Source organism: Oncorhynchus masou, chromosome 8, assembly GCF_036934945.1.
Source record: "Oncorhynchus masou masou isolate Uvic2021 chromosome 8, UVic_Omas_1.1, whole genome shotgun sequence".
Taxonomy (NCBI): Eukaryota; Metazoa; Chordata; class Actinopteri; order Salmoniformes; family Salmonidae; genus Oncorhynchus; species Oncorhynchus masou.
In genome coordinates, this window is record NC_088219.1 from 11,315,875 (window position 1) to 11,338,694 (window position 22,820).

At 43.3% G+C, this 22,820-nt stretch overlaps 2 protein-coding genes and 1 pseudogene across 3 annotated transcripts; 1 reads left to right on the forward strand and 2 right to left on the reverse strand.

Moving 5' to 3' along the window:
- Positions 1–3,397: 3,397 nt before the first annotated feature.
- LOC135544076 (claudin-like protein ZF-A89) lies at positions 3,398–7,822 on the reverse strand. Of its 2 annotated transcripts, none has more exons than XR_010456299.1 (2): positions 3,607–5,454; positions 3,398–3,576 (listed from the first exon to the last, which is right to left on the reverse strand). XR_010456299.1 is itself a non-coding variant. In XM_064971446.1 (2 exons), exons 1-2 carry the CDS (start codon positions 7,805–7,807, stop codon positions 4,522–4,524), a joined length of 1,053 nt encoding a protein of 350 aa, XP_064827518.1. In that variant the 5' UTR covers positions 7,808–7,822; the 3' UTR covers positions 3,398–4,521. The 2 variants fall into 2 exon arrangements, 1 of the variants encoding a protein (XP_064827518.1); XM_064971446.1 differs by adding an exon at positions 7,317–7,822 and having other exon boundaries at positions 3,398–5,083.
- Positions 7,823–9,814: 1,992 nt separating this feature from the next.
- Positions 9,815–10,378, forward strand: LOC135543743 (claudin-4-like; annotated as a pseudogene).
- A 1,835-nt stretch (positions 10,379–12,213) lies between these two features.
- LOC135544078 (claudin-4-like) lies at positions 12,214–21,175 on the reverse strand. The gene is made up of 2 exons (XM_064971447.1): positions 20,607–21,175; positions 12,214–13,521 (listed from the first exon to the last, which is right to left on the reverse strand). Exons 1-2 carry the CDS (start codon positions 21,088–21,090, stop codon positions 12,875–12,877), a joined length of 1,131 nt encoding a protein of 376 aa, XP_064827519.1. The 5' UTR covers positions 21,091–21,175; the 3' UTR covers positions 12,214–12,874.
- Positions 21,176–22,820: the final 1,645 nt, after the last annotated feature.

Genomic DNA, 22,820 nt, shown 5'->3' on the forward strand with positions numbered 1-22,820 from the left:
TTGTTTTGTTGGCCACATTTAAAATAAAGTCAAATGTACACTCACCACGCTGCACCTTGGTCCGATCATTTCCCTGACGACGTTCGTGACAGAACTACCCACCACAACCGGCGTGGCCGGGAGGAGCAGTGTTTTCTGGAGGAATAGACATGGGAGGAGATCTTGGAAGGCAAGGGACCCTGGGCAAAGGCTGGAGAGTATCGGTGTCCAAGGGAGGAGATAGAGGCGGAGAAAGCAGAGCGGCGACAGTATGAGGAGATGGCACAGCGGAGCACAAGAGGCAGCCACAAGAGGCAGTGCACACAAGGAGACTGGCTGAGTCAGGTTGGAGACCTGAGCCAACTCCCCGTGCTTACCATGGGGAGCGTGTGACTGGTCAGGCAGTGCGCACTCATAGCCCGGTGCTCTATATTCCAGCTCCCCGCATCGGCCGGGCTAGTGGGTATTCAGCCAGGACGGATGGTGCTAGAGTGGGTATCCAGCCAGGACGGATGCTGCTAGAGTGGGTATTCAGCCAGTGGTGCTAGGGTATTCAGCCAGGACGGATGGTGCTAGAGTGGGTATCCAGCCAGGACGGATGGTGCTAGAGTGGGTATCCAGCCAGGACGGATGGTGCTAGAGTGGGTATTCAGCCAGGACGGATGGTGCTAGAGTGGGTATCCAGCCAGGACGGATGGTGCTAGATTCAGCCAGGACGGATGGTGCTATCCAGCCAGGACGGATGGTGCTAGAGTGGGTATCCAGCCAGGACGGATGGTGCTAGAGTGGGTATTCAGCCAGGACGGATGGTGCTAGATCCAGTGGGTATTCCAGCCAGGACGGATGGTGCCCAGCCAGGACGGATGGTGCTAGCACAGGACGGATGGTGCTGGCAGCCAGGACGGATGGTGCCACACATCTGCATCATCTCTATGGCCAAGAATATCCTGCGCCGGCTCTGCGCACTGTGTCTCCGGTGCGCCTGCACAGCCCAGTGCGTCCTGTGTTAGCGCCCCGCATTCCCTTGCGTCCCTTGCCTTCAAAGATCTCCTCCGGAGAGGGTCCCCTAAATGTACATAGGAACATACATACAGATTTTTCTATATTTTGTTGTATTACAAAGTGAGATATTTGTCATTTTTGGTCAATGATCTACACAAAGTGCTCTCATGTCAAAGTGGTAGAAAAATTCCAACATTTATAACAAATTCATGAAAAATAAAACATTTAATATATATCTTGATTAGATAAGTATTGACCCCCCTGAGGCAATACATCTTAGAAACCGCTTTGGCAGCGATTACAGCTGTGAGATCTTTGCACACCTGAATTGTACAATATTTGCCCATTATTATTTTTTAAATTCTGCAAGCGCTGTCAAGTTGGTTATTGATCATTGCCATTGCCAAGTATTGCCATAGATGTTCAAGCCGATTTAAGTCAAAACTGTAACTAGGCTACTCAGAAACATTCAAAGTCATCTTGGTAAGCAACTCTAGTGTAGATTTTTTTGCATCAGTGTCCATCTTTGCGAGGCATTGAAAAACCTCCCTGGTCTTTGTGGTTGAATCCATGCTTGACATTCAATACTCTAAAGTGGGTCGCGACGTGTGTTATATAAATATAATAATCATGTAACCAAGCATTACTAGTTAGTCAATACTCTGGTTGAGCCAGTGGTCCTCAGACAACTCTTGCCCAGGTGTCCTCAGCCAAGCTTAGAGCCTTCATGCAAGGACATATGGCTGCCATCACTCAAAATATACTCCCCTGCAAACTACAAAGAACATCCTGCAACACTAACGAGCTTAGAGTGCCAAACTATTACACTGACATTGAACCCTGCATGCATTCCTGCATAAACAGGAAACACCTTAGCCTAACGCTGATACTGCCAGCTTCCCTTATCTCCCGCCTCCTTGACACAGACATTTCATGAGCACGAACACTCACACTCTACCCCCCTCTACTGGTCGGGTGCCTAGAGCAGAAGACTCTGCTGTGCACCAATGGGGCTCCTGCTTTGGCTAAGAGCAGGCCCGCCTCCAACTCTTCGGGACCAGTCAGAAAATGACACAACGAGAATCCACCTACATTATTCTGTGTATAACTTCCTCTGCAAACTCTGTCTAAGCAGCCTAATTACCTGACTCCTTGCAGAGCCATATGCTTAGGTCCGTGCACGCTTAACTGCAGGACAAGATATCTCTGACTTTAAATAAACTGCCTTTTTCATACACCTGATTCCACTCTGTCCAGCGTCGTCGATTTGGTCTCCCTCTCCAGTATGTAAACACTAACAAATGTCAGTGTAAATGTAGAATTATTTCATTAATTACTGGAATTGATTTGGCCAAGTGCAACTGCGGTCTCTGTTCAGGGTGCTCTCTGCTTAACAGCGGTCTCTGCTCAGTTAGCAGCGGTCTCTGCTCAGTTTGGCAGCTGTGCGAGAGGGAGATGCCTGTGTACTTTGCTGTTAACCGCATCTTTTTTATGCAGTTTTCTTGAAGATCACTCTAAGACACACGCTGCAGCGCTGTCGTTCAGCAGCAGATAATGTGCTGTGAGCCACTGACTTGTCATTCCCACTCGCCATCACTCACCGCTGTCATCAAATGGACTCATGCTAGCAACAAGTTCTGACTGACTGACTCTTTTGTCATGAAATGCAAATGCACCGATCAGTTTCTCTCTCTTTCATACTAACTTTGAGAAATAACGAGGTGCGCTCACAATGTGTTTTGCGCGGGGAAGTGCTAGGTAATGATTCAATCCAAATGAACAAATTAATATAACGACACGTCCTGACGAAACATCTACAGCATAATGGTAAACCCAGGGAGTTCTTTCAGAACAGGGCAGAATGCTTCTGGAAACAGTGCTTCTGGAAACAGTGAGTCAGTAAAGTAAGTCAGCTAGCAAGGCATTGTTGTCATTTTAATAACAGGTGATGGTAAGCAGAAATAAAGGAGGACTATCTTTCGTAGTATATGTGAGTTTCTCTTCCAAACAATCCCCTGGCCTTTACACAGCTAGTAGCTAACGTTAGCCAAAGTAAGCTAGCTAGCTTCTGTCATCAAGGCAACAGGTGGCTACTTTGAAGAATCTCAAATATTAAATATATTTGACTTGTTTGACACTTTTTTGGTTACTACATGATTCCATATGTGTTATTTAGTAGTTATGTCTTCAATAGTATTCTACAATGTAAAAAATATTAAAAATAAAGAAAAACCCTTGAATGAGTAGGTGTGTCCAAACTTGACTGGTGCTGTATAATTATGACATTGAATGTCAACACTGCCCTTAATTTATATAAATATCATAATATTTACGCAAAATAAATAAAAACTAAAATTGTACCTTCTTAAATGTGTCATTTTGTGTCTACACTTCATACAATCAGACAAATGCTCAGTCATGTAGGAAAGCAGTTTATTGATAATGTTGTTCATCACGACTCATCATTACAATCATTATTCGTTTCCTTAACATAATCTATATCAGATATAGGTTTTGATCAAAGACAAAGTGCATTTTATTACTTCTGATCTAACCTGACCTAGCCTGATGTAACCTGACCTAGTCTGATCTAACCTGAACAAGTCTGTTCTATTCTGATCTAACCTGAATCTGATCTAACCTAACATGAGTCTAATCTATCCTGAGTCTTATATAACATGAGTCGGACCTAGTCTGATCTACCCTGATTCTGATCTATCCTGACCTAGTCTGATCTAACTTGACCTATTCTGATCTAACCTGAGTATGATCTCCATCACGTACAGTCATATACTGTATCTCAGGGGTACCGTCTCACCTTACCCTGCATGATTTTGCAGGGATTCAGTCGTATAGCAGTGTATCTGTTTACTCTGTTTAAAACTCTCTGATTAGGCTGGTGAATAAAGAGCTGTCCAGCAGATACCAGTCTCTCATTGTCAAGCATTTTTTTTTTTTACATTTTTTTTTTTTTTACAATCAATTAAGAAACATGTTAAAACATCACTCAGAACTACTCCTCTATCTTTCCTCCACAAACAGCCATGATGGAACACTCTGCCTCTCTGATGCTGCAAACCCCTGTCTGGGGTGATGGAGGAGGTTGCATCCAAAATGGAATCCTATGTCCTATATAGTACGCTACTTTTGACCAGGGCCCTTAAGGCTCAGTTCAAAAGTAGTGCACTATTTTGGGTATAGGGTCCCATTTGGGATGCAATCACTGCACCTGTCCTGTGAATTTCACCATACAGTTACTACACAGTTAATCTACAGGCCTCACCTACATCTCCACACAAGAAAATAATCTAGGTGGGAGCAATTTGGACTAAATCATCCCAGACTTAGGCATGTCTTTAGGGGAGTGAGGAGAGAATGTGTTATCCTCTCTCTTCCTCAAACATACAATGTTTTAAGCCCTCTCTCTCCTCCCTTCCTCCCCTTATCCATTCCTTCCCTCATCCATCCAGGACAAGGCCAGCATTTGATATCCTCTCTTCTCTCTTTTGGCATCCATAACGAATGTCCTCCTCTCCCTCCTCAGCACCTGTACGTGCTGCAGAGCATCCCCCCTCCAATCATGAGCAGAGCTCCAGACACCCACCCCACGTAGATGGATGCCCCCAGCTCCCCTCTCCTCTCCTGGGTGGCCAGAGGGTTGTAGAAGCCCTGGATGATGGTGTGAGCGAACCAGCTTACAGGGATAACACACAACACCCCCGCTGCCATGAACACCGCGCCTGCCGCAATGCCAACCTTCGACTTGGCCAGCCAGTCGTCATGGAGGAAGTTGGTGCAGCGTGCCCCAACTACAGTCAGCCCGATGGCGAGCACACTGACCCCAATGGAGACGCAGATGAGAGCCCTGGACGCCTGCAGGTTCTGGGGCAAGGCCAGGAGGGAGTCGTAGGCTTTACACTGCATGTGGCCCGTGCTCTGGATCACACAGTTCATCCATAACCCTTCCCAGAACACCTGGGCAGTGACAATGTTGGCTCCGACAAAGGCTGTTACCTTCCACATGGGCAGGGCACAGATCACGATGGTCCCCGTGAACCCGATGAAGGCCAGGACAAAGGCAAGGATCTGTCGGCTCATTGTTCTTCCACGGAATAGTTGAAAGTGTCCAATCAGGGGTTCTGGAAGTATTGTAATGGCCACGTTGTCGTTAGCTTGTTGGATCTGATGTGGGGTTGACTTCGCATAGTTTGTATTTCCTACACTACAAAATGAGACTGGTCTTGGAAAAAGGCCTGATAGTTCAGATGCGGACAAGTCAAATTCTCCATTCTATCTATAAAAGTCCATGAATCCAAACGTTGCAGCTAATCCAAGGCAGCTGTGAGAGCAGAGCATTGTATCCCCTTTGTCCTCTTTGAAACTAACAATGATTACAAGTCCACAAGTTGCATCTAAGCCAAGGCAGCCGTGAGAGGGTTGCTGTATTTGTCGAATGAGAGCACATTTCCTTGTGTCAGTAACACTGGAGGCATTGTGAAAGGAAATAGAACAGGGAGGGGATTGAGCTAGTTTGTGTCTCAGGTTACTGGCTTGTCCTGATTCTCCAGTATGGGAATGTGTGAGGGTGGACAGTGGTTACCATGGAAATACACTGAACAAAAATATAAATGCAACATGTAAAGTGTTGGTCCCATATTTCATGAGGTGAAATTAAAGATCCCAGAAATGTTCCATACACACAAAAAGCTTATTTCTCTAAAATGTGCAGAAATTAGTTTACATCCCTGTTAATGAGCCTTTCAACTTTTGTCAAGATAATCCATCCACCTGACAGGTGTGGCATATCAAGGATCTGATTAAACAGTATTACACAGGTGCACCTTGTGCTTGAGACAAAAGGCCACTCAGTACATCCAGCTGGCCTCACAACTGCAGACCACATATGGTGTTGTGTAGGTGAGCGGTTTGCTGATGTTAACGAGAACAGAGTGCCCCATGGTGGTGGTGGTATGGGCAGATATAAGCTACAGACAACACAATTTCATATTGATGGCAATTTGAATGCAGAAATATTGTGACGGGATCCTGAGGCCCATTGTCGTGTCATTCATCGGCCGCCATCACCTCCTGTTTCAGCATAATGCACAGCCCCATGTCACAAGGACCTGTACACAATTCCTGGAAGCTGAAAATGTCCCAATTCTTCAATACTCACACATTCCACATGTTTGAGATGCTCTTAATTGACGTGTACGGACAGCAGTCCAGTTCTCTGCAATATCCAGCAACTTCACGTAAAGGAAATGCCACACGACACAAATGGTCACACCAAATACTGACTGGTTTTCTGATCCATGCCCCTCTTTAAAAGGCATGTGACCAGATGCCTATCAGTATTCCCAGTTGTGAACTCCATAGACTAGGGCCCAAGTCAATGTGCCCATTGACTGTCCTTGTAACTCAGTAAAATCTTTATTTTGTGGTCTAGGCTATTGAAGTTAATTTCAATTAATAATTTGCCGTTGGTTCTGTACAAATGACTCCCCATAGAGAACCGTTATGGTTTACCTACTTAAATATTTATGCTTCAGGGGAATATGCAGGGGTCAAATCAAAGTTTGTCAAGTGCGCCGAAGACAACAGGTGTAAACCTTAGTGAAATGCTTACAGGCTTTAACCAATGGTGCGTTTGTGTAGGTAAGTAAAGATAAAAACAGTAGAAAGACAAAAAAGAATAGCAAGGCTATAGACAGACACCTGTTAGTCAGGCTTATTGAGGTAGTATGTACATGTAGGTATTGTTAAAGTGACACTGCATTAAAGTGACTGCATACATGATGAGCAGAGTAGCAGAAGTGTAGAGGGGTTAGAGAGTCCTGCTCACTATATGTACAAGTAGGACATGGAATTGAAAAAGCCATTAAAGGAAACCTTGGAGTAATTATGGTTAATTGCCTTGCTCAGGGGCAGATGAGTAGTTTAGCCCAATATTGGAACTGACCTGCAAGAGATTGTGAACACAGTTTAAACTCCAGTCTACACCATAGCCTGCTTGAACCAAAACATGAATTCAACGAGAATAAAGTACAAAGATTTATTAAAGCATTAAAACATGTCATGAAAAACACAATTCTAATCCCCACTCGAATTTCCATGGTGCCCTGCAGTTAAGCGAAGAAATTCACATTCATACATCAGTCTCCATTTAAGACAACTTCAGGATTCCGTCTTGTCAGACGTAGGCCGCACCACTGGCGGCAGAGCGCGGGGCGGAATATTTGGCAGAGTACCCACCCTCCTTGCGCTGGGGGCACTGGCAGCAGAGAAGTGCGCCCCCGATGAGCATCAGGCCAGCAGAGCCCCATCCGATGAACAGCGACGCGCCCAGCTCTCTCCTCTGCGAGTCAGTGAGAAGCGGGTTGTAGAAGTCCCTGATGACGGTGTTGGCAGACCAAGACACCGGGATCAGACAGAGGATGCCGGCGACCTGGAAGAACACACCGGATGCGATGGCCACCTTGGACTTGGCCGCCTCGTCGTTGATGCAGTTTGTGCACTTCCCCCCAGCAATGGAGAGCAGAATGCCGATCACAGCCACGAGGATGGAGATGACGACCAGAGCCCTGGCGGCCTGGAGGTCCTGAGGTAATGCCAGCATGGAGTCATAGACCTTACACTGCATCTGGCCCGTGCTCTGGAGCACACAGTTCATCCACAGGCCCTCCCAGAAGATCTGCGCGGTTACGATGTTATTGCCGATGAAAGCAGTCACCTTCCACATGGGGAGCGCGCAGATTATGATGTCACCGATCCAACCGATGATAGCCAGGGCAATGCCCAGAATCTGGAGACCAGCGGAGGCCATTGCGTTCTATCTACTCAAACACGCGTAAACCAGGCAGGACTAGTGTTTAGCAGTGGGAATGCTAGCTATTTTGGTTAAGATACAGACTCCAACCTTTATACCCACCTACCATGGTATGGTTACTAATTGGGACGATTGAAAGCACCTGTTTGTTGGCCGACACACACCCACCGAACTAATAAGCGTGCCCAAACGACCCATATGTTATGCTGCATGCTGCGTTCACACGCTAGTCGGTCTAGGAAACTCAGAAATGTCCGAAATGGTTGTAGTTATACACGTGCCGCGCTCAACCAGTTAGCACACGTGTCAAACTCATTCCATGGATGGCCGAGTGTCTGCGGGTTTTCCCTTCACCCTTAATTGATGAATTAAGGTAACTGATTAGTAAGTAACTCCCCTCACCTGGCAATTGAAAGTTTAAAAAACAAAAACCTGCAGCCACTCGGCCCACTGTGGAATGAGTTTGACACCCCTGAGCTAGCAATTCGGAAATGTCCGAGTATCCTAGTTCCGACTAGCCTGTGAATGAGGCATCGTTCCCCTTTCCGCGGCAAAGTGCTGAACATAGACTACGCAATTTACTGTCATTGATACCAGCTGTCAGTCTATTAGTCCCAGTCCGTTCATGAGCAGCATGTTAACTATACGCAGTTGTATCCACTGATCTCCAAATAACCCGAATGGCTAAGCTTTCTGTGCGTAAAACCTGTGCGTCAGTTTGGAGAGTATTGAAAGTTCGCCACGCATGGGCTGTTGGATTCTAATGGATGCTCATGAGTGAGCTGTTGGTTTCTGTGATAAATTATAATTTTAACATCCAACAACGGAAATCAAATTCCCACGTGGAACGAGTAAACTAAAATGTTCCACTTGCTTACTTGGTTGTAGTTCCGAGTTTCCTAGTTCCGACTAGTATTTGAACGCAGCAAAAGTCCCTGATATAATACGTCTCCTTCACACCGCCATTCTTTCTTTCATTCTCTATATCACGCGACTGGCGAAAAGCTTTTCAAAAGTAATATATAAGCCTACAAAGCAATGCTGTTTTAGATCTCAAATTTAATGTGATCAGCCTATTTAACTTTTTTGAGCTCTTGGTTGTTTCCTATTTTGTGTTTTTATTTCGTTTACTTCACATTTAATTGGGAATGTATATTTTATTCGATAACAACATCATTCTTTACTGCATCCTGTTAAAGGCCTTTGCTGAGTTTCGACCATCTGGTCTGGCTCCAAAGTTAGTGTCCATCGCAGTGCATGGTAGTAAAAAACATCATTTGTGATAACAGTGTCCTAATTATTTAATGTTAAAAAAAAATCACGTTCATGGTTTTGGATGTAAAAATACATAGAATTTGTGCAATCGTGCAAATATAAAAATACATTGTGTAACATTTTATTATTTTAGTTATGTGTAATTATTCTCACCTGCTCGCTGAATAATTTTAAAAAGGCTCAGATAGTGGCTGGTTAACTAATCAGCCATAGATGACACCCAGTCTGTGTATTGGCCTGTAAGCAGCCACGAAACCCCTATCTTGTGTTTCACACACACCTCTCCACCTGTGGCATTGGGTAGGACAATTCAAAACTGGAGGGACCATTAGAAGCCAAAACCCGCACAAATAAACTTTTGCACAAGAATCTTCGCGACAAGTTTATTTCATAATTGAGTAGCCTACTTTTGGAGCGGTCTATTTTTCAGCTGTGAAATTATAATAATTTAAATGTGTTGCATATCTCTTGGCAACGGCCCAAGACACATTCCTATGTAGGTTATTTTTCCAGGATTTTGTACAGAGCTGGGCACATTGAGGGGCTTCCTGTGTGGGAAGAACATTCCTGAACTCCAGGACAGCGTGATAGATGTGTGGATCTCTTAATAACGGAGCCAAAGCCCACCCGGGGATGGAGGGGGCTCGGTTGGCTCTCTATATAACCTTATTCTGCTTTAGGGGTCACACACTCGGGAGATCCATATAGGAGTAGCAGTAGCTGGCAACCATGGTATCTTTGGGGCTGCAGATTTCCCGGTGCTGGGCTGGGTGGGGAACATCATCTGCATCCTCCCCATGTGGAAAGTCTCGGCCTTCATCGGAAACAACATTGTGGTGGCGCAGACCATCTGGGAGGCTCTGTGGATGACGTGCTTGGTGCAGAGCACAGGCCATATGCAGTGTAAGGTCTACGACTCACCGCTCTCCTTGCCTCCGGACCTCCAAGCCGCCCGGGCCATGGTAGTCATCGCTATCCTCTTGGCCCTGTTCGGGCTCCTGCTCTCGGTTGTCAGGGGGAAATGCACCACCTGCGTCGGGGACCAGTCGGCCAAGGCCCTGGTGGCCATCACTGCCGGGTGTTCTTCCTTGTGGCTGGGGCGCTCCACAACTCCCTGGTACCCGACTCACAGAGGAGAGAGCTGGGCGCGTCCCTGTACTTCGGATGGGGCGTGTCAGGACCGCTCCTGATCGGGGGCGCGCTCCTTTGCTGTCAGTGCACGGTCGAGGGGAGACCTATAATGGAGCGAAGTACATCGCGCCCAAGTCCTCTGCGTCGGGATATAATGTTTAAGAGTTTGTAAACTAAATATATATATATATAAATATATAGGGAAAGGGTTTTTCGTTTTTTTTTTCGTTTTGTGAATTGTTTGTGCTACTAATTTCTTTGACTACTCTTTTTTTTGGAACGTGGGTTTCAAAATAGATGTGTGCTTTAGCCCATAAGTTCTCAAACTGTGGGTGAAAGTCGTACTAGTAGAATACACAATGTGCAATTTCGAAATCAGTTCCTCCTCATGTTAGGCAATTCATACCTTTGAACAGGGCTCTCCAACTCTGTTCCTGGAGAATTACCCTCCTGTAGGTTTCCCCCTCCAACCGCAGTTGTAACTAACCTGATTCAGCTTTTCAACCAGCTAACTATTAGAATCAGGTGTGCTAGATGGAGGATGGATTGAAAACCTACAGGACGGTAGCTCTCCAGGAACAGGGTTGGACAGCCCTGAGAGTTATTTATAGCTTTTCAGAAATGTCCACATCAACTAGCTCATCTCAGCTAACGTTTTTAATTTGGCTGTTTTAAGCCCATAGATATTGTTGTATTTTTTTTGTCACTCAAATATCAAATGAATACACATTAGACATGGCAAAATATATATTAGCTTTAAAATGGCAACATTTTCTTTGCACCCTATGAAAAAATGTGTAGAACTGCAGGTAATAAGCTTTAAACCTGCAAAATGATATCCACCAACAAGAGGGGTGTGAACAGTTTGTGTCATGAACTGTGCTTGTGCCCTTAGAAATAGACGTGGCGAGTGCGCAGGGGGCGCGGGATGTTCCCCAATGCTGGAAGGGTGGACTGAGTGAAAAAGTTTAGGAACCTCTGCCTATGTATTGTTATAGCATATAGCCTAGTTTACTCTATAGCCTATATTTTGTATTTTGTTTAGCTTGCGCATTTAGAATGGTTATCGATTACATCAGAATAATAATTGAATAATAATTTCATACTGTTTTGAATTTTGACTGAGTTTTGCTCGAACTGTATACAGACAACGTCGTGTTTTGGGGGGGATTTGCCCAGATTTCTATCCCTTTTGGGACATTAGCCTACTTTTCCGTAAAATCTGCAAGGACATTGCAAAACAGAAGCACTTCAGAAAACTAAAGGCACTTTTGCTCTTAGAGTGTCGTTATTTAATATATTGTTTTAAATCTATATTTTTCTCAACGAATTTTGAAAACTGAATCATTAGTGATGCTCAGCACAGAAATTATGTTAATATTCCTTTTCAGAAACCCGTCTTGAGGTAAACTGGGCGGGGGAATATTTATATATATATATTTGGACATTTATTTTCACCTGAAAAGGAACTGGTGTGATGTGCGGTCTGTTGCCTACTGTATGTGAAAAGAGGCGCGCTCTCTGTTGCCATTAAACAGACATGGCTAGAAAGGATCCATCTTTTTTAATGTCAGTGGATTTTTGTTGTTGTTGCATTTTAGCTAACCCTAACCCTTTTCCTAACAACCTAATTTTCCTAACCGTCTAAGTTAGTTCTCCTAACCTGCTGCGTAAGTTCTCCTAACCTGCTGCGAAAATTCAAATCAGACGTCAATTTGACAAAAAGCTGGATTCCTCGTCATTGTGTTTCCAGGCGCGCTCAAACGGATTGTCTCGAGGTGTCGCCGAAATCTGTTGCATTCAGGTTTTTTTCTGTAAAATACTGTCACCCCACGAGGACAGTCAATTTAAAGATGTCGAACAGCCTGACAGCGAAAAATGCACTTGCCAATAGAAATTCCTCTTAATCAATCAATCTAGGTCTATGCGTCTACTTTGCGCAACTCGAATGAACAGAGAACAACAACGTAATTTAAACCATATGCTAAATATTTATATTCAAACAAACATTTATTTTCGTTTTAAAATCTACTTTTATTTAAAATGTGAATATTTGTGAAATGAAGGGGGAAAATGCACATACTGAAAAGCATACAAAAGAGAGTACTCTTATAATAGGATACAGACAGAATGTAACATTACATTTGAGCAGAAAAAATAAATGTTGTCACAGGAGGACATCAATGTAAAAACATTACAGTCACCTAGCAACATTCAGAATATAGAAATATATCAAGCGGAGCAGACCCAACATCATATCATGTCATAAGATATAATATATACTTAGAACATAGAGCTGGCAATATGTAGAATAGACCAAACTTAGTGTCATCTGCAAAAGAGCATCGGACAACTCAATAAGAGCATCAATATTTCATCTGTAACACTGAACACCTCATCCTGCTCCTATATCCCCAGTCCCATCTTCCAAAAGCACCTGAACCCCTCCCCTTACTAGCTCTGACTTTGCTGATAGCTGCTTTATTGAGGAAAAGTGTACATACTATGCCTGTGATATGTGGTTGTCCCACCAAGCGGTCTGAAGATGAATGGACTAACTGTAAGTCACTCTGGATAAGAGCGTCTGCTAAATGACTAAAATGTCAAATGTAAAAAATGTAGAATGTCCCCATATCCACCAGAGACTCTACTCCTCACTCACACATAGTTCATGGATGGAGATGTGGTCCGGATGGGGGCGAACTTAGCCGCCACATATGGCCTGCCCATGTTGCCCTCCTTGGGGGGGCAGTTGCAGCAGAGCAGACCCCCTCCCAACAGCAGCAGCCCTGCGGAGCCCCAGCCGATGTACAGAGACGCCCCCAGCTCCCTCCTCTGGGCCTCTATCACCAAGGGGTTATAGAAGTCTCTGATCAGGGTATTGGCCGACCATGACACAGGGATGAAGATGAGGAGGCCACAGATGATGAAGATGATCCCGGCGATGATGCAGGCTTTGGCTTTGGCAGCCTCGTCCTCCATGCAGTTGGTGCATTTCCCCCCGACGATGGCCATCAAGACGCCGCAGACGCCTACAATCACTGCCACGATGACCATAGCTCTGGCGGCCTGGAGGTCCTGGGGTAAGGCCAGCATGGAGTCATAGACCTTACACTGCATCTGGCCCGTGCTCTGAACCACGCAGTTCATCCATAACCCTTCCCAGATGACCTGAGCGGTGACGATGTTGGCTCCGACAAAGGCAGTGACCCTCCACATGGGCATGGCACAAGTGAGGATGGTCCCCAGCCAGCCAATCATGGCCAGCATTACTCCCATAATCTGGAGGCCCTGGGAAGCCATGGCTGAAGTATACAAAGATCGAAGTTCAAGGTATACTAGTGCCGCTGGTTACTACGGCTGGTACGCTGAATCTACTGCTGCTGTTGTACAGATGATCGATTTACACCCCTGCACACATTTAGCCTCTACACGGTTATTTGTCAATGATTCGATCAAGTCGAACTGCTTCTGTCTAGACAATGCTGCACAGTCTCGAACACGGAAAGGTTGCAATGGAGGCTCTCCTCTCTTCTTCTTCTGCCTCTTATTCCTTCAGACTGACCACTGGTGGTCTTCTTCCTTCTCCCTGATAGCCTGAGTTCTGGGATGACGAGGAGTAAACAGGATCTTATTATATAGATCACACTTTTGGAGGGAGGTAGGGAGGGAGGGTGGGGTTTGGGTTTCTATGCTCCCGAACAATAGAGGAACGACGACACTGGATATCCCTGGGCCTTGTTTCCTGCTCTTTGTGTGTTTTGTTCTGGTGATAATGAGCTTTACTGAAGGATCTCAAGCAACGTTCCCAAACACAGGACAATGTCTCTCTCTCCAACCCCCACCTGAACACACACACACACAGTATTAACTTCAGTATGTTATTTCCAAGACTGTCTTTACAGTGAGTGACATCCAACTGTGGATCCTGCCTAAAGACTGAAATTCAGTGGTGTAAAGTGCTTAAGTAAAAGTTGTTGTTTGGGGTATCTGTACTTTACTATTTATATTTTTAACAACTTTACTCCACTACATTCCTAAAGAAAATATGTCAATTTTACACCCATACATTTCTCCTGACACCAAAAAGTACTTGTTACATTTCGAATGCTCAGGCAGGACGGAATTATGGTCCAATTCAAGCACTTATCAATAATAACGCATCATCCCTACTGCCTCTAATCTGGCGGAATCACTAAACACAAATACTGCAATTGTAAATAGTGCCCCTGGCTGTCCGTAAAAATAAAATAAACAACTAATTATAATTGTCTGTAAATAATAGTAACAATTGTGCAGTCTGGTCTTCTTAAGATAAGGAATTTGATGTATAGCATTTACTTTTACTCAAATATGACAATTGAATACTTTATTCACCACTGTACCACCGATACTTGTGTTTTACTGGGTAACTTTTGCTTTTACTTGAATCATTTTCTATTAAGGTATCTTTACTTTTACTCCACTGCTGAAATGTAAATGTATTGAGTACCTCATGAGACCAGAATGTTATACCTCCTCAGTGCAGTAGGAGGCAATGAATACATGCATTTGAGTAGTTTTACAATTCCACCTGAAAATGATATTTGGGGATTTGTTTCAATAGTTCACTGTTGACGTAGTCCAAAATGTTTTGTTTGTCAGCACTCAAGTTTACAAGTTATATAACTTTCAAAATATGATTTCTTTATTTTGAAAGTTACATATCTTGAAAACTTGAGTGCTGACAAACAAAACCGTTTGAGACTACGTCATTAATGGACAAATAAAAAAAAAAATAGCAAAGGATTGTTTTTGGGTGGAATTGTCCTTTAAGGAGGAAATACACCTGTGGCCTGTCTGAAGGGTCAAGAAGACCAACTGGTGTATTTTGTCACAAAATGGACACTACTCTTGGTATTATGTAGCGTATGATTTAATGGCAGAATAATGTTCTCGACTGTCCAACTTAGATTTTTTATTTGGTATTGAAAATCTGCACTTTTTGTTATAAAAGTGAACTAAAACAGGGAATACCTATTCACTTTTGGAGTCTGGGGATAGGAAAGGAGCACTCACTTTTACTCTGCAAGAAAAGTCCTCATACACCGGCTGTATGTAATAACACTTAAGATTTTCTGGGCTAACAATATAAGAAATAATACATAAAAAAACAAAATACTGCAAAGTTTCCTAAGGAATAGAAGCGAGGCGGCACTCCCTGGCGGCGCCATCTTGTTTATACCATGCAACGCAACTTATCTTAGGTTATAACTGAAGCTGGAGACTCTTACCTCCGTCACAAGTTATGTTATCTACAAGTCCCTGCTAGGTAAAGCCCCGCCCTATCTCAGCTCGCTGGTCACCATAGCAGCACCCACTCGTAGCACAGACTCCAGCAGGTATATCTCACTGTTCACCCCCAAAGCCAATTCCTCCTTTGGTCGCCTTTCCTTCCAGTTCTCTGCTGCCACTGACTGGAACAAACTGCAAAAATCACTGAAGCTGGAGATTCCCATCTCCCTCACTAGCTTTAAGCACCAGTTGTCAGTGCAGCTCACAGATCACTGCGCCTGTACATAGCTCATCTGTAAATAGCCCATCCAATCTACCTCATCCCCATACTGTATTTATTTATTTATCTTGCTCCTTTGCACCCCAGTATCTCAACTTGCAGTTTCATCTTCTGCACATCCTACCATTCCAGTGTTTAATTGCTATTTTGTAATTAATTTGCCACCATAGCCTATTTATTGCCTTACCTCTCTTATCCTACCGCATTTACACATGCTGTATATAGATTTTTCTACTGTATTATTGATTGTATGTTTGTTTATTCCATATGTAACTCTGTGTTGTTGTTTGTGTCGACATGCTTTGCTTTATCTTGGCCAGGTTGCAGTTGTAAATGAGAACTTGTTCGCAACAAGCCTACCTGGTTAAATAAAGGTGAAATAAAAATAAAAACTAATAGCCAGTAATTTAGGGCCTGATTCAGACTTGGGAAGTGCTTTCCTTCACATGCCTTTCCTATGTACAGTGCCTTGCGAAAGTATTCGGCCCCCTTGAACTTTGCGACCTTCTGCCACATTTCAGGCTTCAAACATAAAGATATAAAACTGTATTTTTTTGTGAAGAATCAACAACAAGTGGGACACAATCATGAAGTGGAACGACATTTATTGGATATTTCAAACTTTTTTTTTCTGAAAAATTGGGCGTGCAAAATTATTCAGCCCCTTTACTTTCAGTGCAGCAAACTCTCTCCAGAAGTTCAGTGAGGATCTCTGAATGATCCAATGTTGAACTAAATGACTAATGATGATAAATATAATCCACCTGTGTGTAATCAAGTCTCCGTATAAATGCACCTGCACTGTGATAGTCTCAGAGGTCCGTTAAAAGCGCAGAGAGCATCATGAAGAACAAGGAACACACCAGGCAGGTCTGAGATACTGTTGTGAAGAAGTTTAAAGCCGGATTTGGATACAAAAAGATTCCCCAAGCTTTAAACATCCCAAGGAGGACTGTGCAAGCGATAATGTTGAAATGGAAGGAGTATCAGACCACTGCAAATCTACCAAGACCTGGCCGTCCCTCTAAACTTTCAGCTCATACAAGGAGAAGACTGATCAGAGATGCAGCCAAGAGGCCCCTGATCACTCTGGATGAACTGCAGATATCTAAAGCTGAGGTGGGAGACTCTGTCCATAGGACAACAATCAGTCGTATATTGCACAAATCTGGCCTTTATGGAAGAGTGGCAAGAAGAAAGCCATTTCTTAAAGATATCCATAAAAAGTGTTGTTTAAAGTTTGCCACAAGCCACCTGGGAGACACACCAAACATGTGGAAGAAGGTGCTCTGATCAGATGAAACCAAAATTTTTGGCAACAGTGCAAAACGTTATGTTTGGCGTAAAAGCAACACAGCTCATCAACCACAACACACCATCCCCACTGTCAAACATGGTGGTGGCAGCATCATGGTTTGGGCCTGCTTTTCTTCAGCAGGGACAGGGAAGATGGTTAAAATTGATGGGAAGATGGATCGAGCCAAATATAGGACCATTCTGGAAGAAAACCTGATGGAGTCTGCAAAAGACCTGAGACTGGGACGGAGATTTGTCTTCCAACAAAACAATAATCCAAAACATAAAGTAAAATCTACAATGGAATGGTTAAAAAATAAACATATCCAGGTGTTAGAATGGCCAAGTCAAAGTCCAGACCTGAATCCAATCGAGAATCTGTGGAAAGAACTGAAAACTGCTGTTCACAAATGCTCTCCATCCAACCTCACTGAGCTCGAGCTGTTTTGCAAGGAGGAATGGGAAAAAATTTCAGTCTCTTGATGTGCAAAACTGATAGAGACATACCCCAAGCGACTTACAGCTGTAATCGCAGCAAATGGTGGCGCTACAAATTATTAACTTAAGGGGGATGAATAATTTTGTACGCCCAATTTTTCAGTTTTGGATTTGTTAAAAAAGTTTGAAATATCCAATAAATGTTGTTCAGACTCGGTCAGCTGAGCAATCTGATTGGCCAGTGGTAGACTTAGAGTACACTTGATTTCCTCCCCGGGCCCACCGGGAAGGCAGAGTTTGTTCCATCAGACACGTGAAATGGCAACAGTTTGCCTATCCGGCGCGCAGGGCAGCTGAATTGGCTGCATCTACCACCAACATCCCGAGTCTAATAAGAAAATAAATAAAAAATAGGAACACAAGGCTTTATCCTTGGGTTTTTTACAGAAATGTTTGGCGATTGACAAGTCGATCGTGATCGACTCGAGTTTATTTCTGTGACCACTGCACTAGAATATATGGCTGAGTAAGAACTTAAACATGAAGTCACTCATAAAAACAGCAGCTCTTTGTTGTAGAGAATATATGGAGAGACCGTTCAGAAAATTAGAGATCAATGAAAGAAAGCCATGCAAATACACATCTCATTTTCAGCACCAATTGGTAGATTTAAAAATACTCTGATCTTGTATATTATTTAGGTTAGGAAAGTAATTTTGAATTATAATTTAAAAAAAGGGTTTGTATAGCTTTTATGTACAACATATATTGATGGATCAATTGAAGTTGCCAAATTCAATTGTTCAATCTATGAAATATTGGAAGGTGAGAAAAGTGTACAATAGGGGTTAAACAGCTAAATCTATCCTAATAATCTTCACTAATCATGTAATCATGTGATGAAAATAGTCCAGTGGTTTTAAACTGTGGGCCAGGCTCCAGGTTTAAAACAGCAAAGTATGGGTTCCATAATGATTAAAATAGGCTGCATGTCCCAAATTGTTGCACAACTTGTAATACGTTAGCCTGATATAATCCACTATTGCTAGCAATCCTGAGGAACAATCAGAAGAACGAGACAGAGCAAAGAAAGGTAAACTAATGATGTAATGGAGTGATACAAAATGTAAGGAAACTAACACTAAAGTGACAGTTATAAATGTAAGGAAACTAACACTAAAGTGACAGTTATAAATGTAAGGAATGATATATCACGAACGATATATCAATGAAGAGATATGTGAAAAACACCTTGAGGATTGATTCTAAACAGCGTTTGCCGTGTTTCAGTCGATATTATGGAGTTAATTTGGAAAAAAGTTCGCCGTTTTGATGACTGAATTTTCGTTTTTTTTTTGGTACCCAAACGTGATGTACAAAACGGAGCGATTTCTCCTACACAAAGAATCTTTCAGGAAAAACTGAACATTTGCTATGTAACTGAGTCTCCTCATTGAAAACATCCGAAGTTCTTCAAAGGTAAATTATTTTATTTGAATGCTTTTCTGGTTTTTGTGAAAATGTTGCCCGCTAAATGCTACGCTAGCTATCAATACTCTTACACAAATGCTTGTTTTGCTATGGTTCAAAAGCATATTTTGAAAATCTGAGATGACAGTGTTGTTAAGAAAAGGCTAAGCTTGAGAGCTAGCACATTTATTTCATTTCATTTGCGATTTTCATAAATCGTTAACGTTGCGTTATGGTAATGAGCCTGAGGCTGTATTCACAATACCGGGTCGGGTATGGGTACGATCAAGAAGTTTTTAAGAAAATATTTACTAAATATACTAAAGGAAAAAAAATGTAATTATTCAAAGAACAACAATAAAATAACAATAACGAGGCTATATACAATGAGTACCAGTACCGAGTCAATGTGCAGGGGTACAGGTTAGTAGTGTTAATTGAGGTAATATGTACATGTAAAACAATTGTGACTATGCATAGATAATTAACAGTGAGTAGCAGCAGGGTCAATGCAAACAGTCTCGATGGTCATTTGATTAGCTGATCAGCAGTCTTATGGCTTGGGGTAGAAGCTGTTAAGTAGCCTTTTGGACCTAGACTTGGCACTCCGGTACCGCTTGCTGTGCGGTAGCAGAGAGAACAGTCTGACTTGGGTAGGAATTCCCCCCTTAGATAGTACAACTGCAGGGAAAAATACCTGAGAAATATTTTGTTTTATGGACATAGTTTAATATTTACTTGCTATTTAGTTGAATTAGTTATTGCATCTGATAGAAATAAAGTGCTGAAATACTTCTCATCTTGAATATGGTGTTGATGAAATGCCATCAAAACATAAATTCAAATACATAGGGAAGATATTTATTTACAGTTTCAGAACTATCTACTGTAACTCATACACTTTAAGAAAAGCTACACATGACAATATTAACAATAACATGTACACACACACACACACACACACACACACACACACACACACACACACACACACACACACACACACACACACACACACACACACACACACACACACACACACACACACACACACACGCAGCCAAACCAGCCCAGGACAATGTTGCAGACTGCATGGGGTTGTTTTTAAGGAATTCAGTTCCTTCTTCAGGTCTAAGTCGAGAATATACAGGTTCAGACAATATTTATGCAAATACTTATGGGCTAGAATCCTCTTGTTCTAAAGTATATTTTATACCTAGCTTCAGCTGTAGTTCACTTTCAACTGTAACTTCCGGGGACTCTTTAGTCACTGTGGTCCTCCTCTTTGCTCATCACCTTCAAATATCCTCATTATCAAACCTTCCTAATACAGCAGCACCATAGTGCCAGAATAGAGTCAATTTATACACAGCTGGATCTCAGCTACAGACAGACAGACAGACAGACCTCGCTCTCTTCTCTTCCACTCTTGCTCTTCCATTCTTCTCTCTCTCCCTCTCTTCCTTTCTCAGACGTAGTCTTTTCCAGAGGCTGGCCCCAAGGTTTCAGAGCGAGGGGACTTGTTGTACCTGGCGGTGTAGGATCCCTCGTCCTTCTCGGGGCAGTTGAAGCAGAGCAGGCCTCCTCCAATCAGCAGCAGGGCAGCTGCCCCCCAACCCATATAGAGCGCGCCCCCCAGCTCCCTCTTCTTAGCGCTTATCAGGTGCGGGTTGTAGAAGTCCTGGATGATGCTGTGGGCCGTCCAGCAGACAGGGATCAGACACAGAACCCCGGCAATGATGAACACCACCCCAGACGCCACGCCCACTTTAGCCTTGGATGCCTCGTCCTCCACGCAGTTGGTGCACTTTCCCCTGGCTACAGCCAATAGGATGGCGATGATGCCGGAGAGGATGGCGATGACAGTCATGGCTCTGGCAGCCTGGAGGTCCTGAGGTAAGGCCAGCATGGAGTCATATATCTTACACTGCATCTGGCCCGTGCTCTGAACCACGCATCTCATCCAGATACCCTCCCAGATGACCTGAGAGGTGATGATGTTGCTGTCAATGAAGGCGGAGACCCTCCACATGGGCATGGCGCATTCGATGATAGTCCCGATCCAGCCTATGACCCCCATGGCTGTGCCCAGCATCTGTAACCCAGCTGACACCATATTGGATCTGGTTGGCGTTGGTTTCTCTGTTTGTCTGCGTGTCTGAGTGAAACTGGATGGCCTTTTGTCTTCGTCTGTGTCTCCTCTCTCTCTATGTAGCGTAGAGGTTCTTTGTGTTCTCTCTGTGTAATCTGAATACAGTGGGTGGTCGTCTCCATGTGCTGCTCTAGGTCTGAGTCCGAATGGGGGAGGACTACCAAGAGTACAGGTACTTATAACCTCCACCTCAGGGTGGAGGGAGGGGAGGAGGAAGGAGAGAAGGGGCCATGCTTGAGATCACCTAACAGCAAACCTGCTCTATTGTCTCGCTCTCTCTCCAACTTTCCTCCTTCCCCTCTCCTAGTTCAATCACTTTCCTCCTCTCTCTCTCTGACAACAATAGTATGTACAATTTAATCTATAATTCAATTCCTATAGCATCATAAGACAATATAGTCAACAGTATCCCCTGACAAAAAAAAACATGTCAAATTTGCAGTTTCACATGTGAAAATCTGTTTTCACATGTTGAGTTTAAATTTCACATGTGAAACCATATTTTCACATCTATTAAATTTAGAGTTCACATGTTAACATCACATTTTGTAATGACTCTCGTGGGTTGAAGAAGGAGACCAAGATGCATCGTGGTTTTTAATAAACTGAACACCGCAACAAAATAACAAAGTAGAAAAACGAAAGCGCACAGTTCTGTCAGGCAACAGAACAGCTAAACAGAAAATAACTCCCCACAAAACACAAACGGAAAATCACAACTTATATATGATCTCCAATCAGAGACAACGATAGACAGCTGCCTCTGATTGGGAACTACACTCGGCAAAAACAACAAAGAAATAGAAAACATAGATTCTCCCACTGGAGTCACACCCTGACCTAACCAAACATAGAGAATAAATAAGGATCTCTAAGGTCAGGGAGTGAGACATTTTCACAAGTGAGGAGAATAACATGTTTTCACCGTACGTGAATATCTCACATTCACATTTGGAATTGCAAGTTCACGTAAAAAAAATATTTACATGTGAAAATCAATCACATGTGAAAATCAAATTTGCAGGTTCACATGTAAGAAAACACATGTTTGTTTTTCACATGTGAATTTGCAATTACAAATGTGAAAGTGAGTTTTTCAAATGTGACAGTTTTTCCACATATGAAACTGCAAATTTAATTATTTAATGTGATTGCTTTTCTCATGTGAACTTGCAATTCCACGTCACTCCCACTTTAGCCAAGGATGCCTCGTTTAAACACCTCGTCTAAATCTGATTTACAGTTTCACTTTCAAGAAAACTCCACATGGGGTTGAGTTAATGTTATTCTCCTCACATGTGAAAAGAGGGTGGTAACATGTTGCAGTAGAAATGTTTCCACCAGTGGAATTAGGTTGACCACATCTGAAAAGCCCAAATGCAGGACAAGGGAGTGCTTTTACGGGACATTCGTGGAGCACAGTGGACAGAAAACATTTTTGGGGGCAGGTTAGTGATTACGTTCAAATGGTGAAATAGTTCTGCTGTATGAAGGTCACTGCCTGTCAATGTACCCATTGATTTTTTTTAAAGAACGTAAGGTCAAATGGGTCATGACCTTAGTTCAACTGTTGTCAGAACTCAAAACATAAGATTGCTTTACGCCAATGTTTCGCCAGAGAACGTGTGGTGAGACCGCATTTGCCCCAGTAATTTTCAACCCACTTTCAAAGCAGCAGCACCGACTAGGACAGT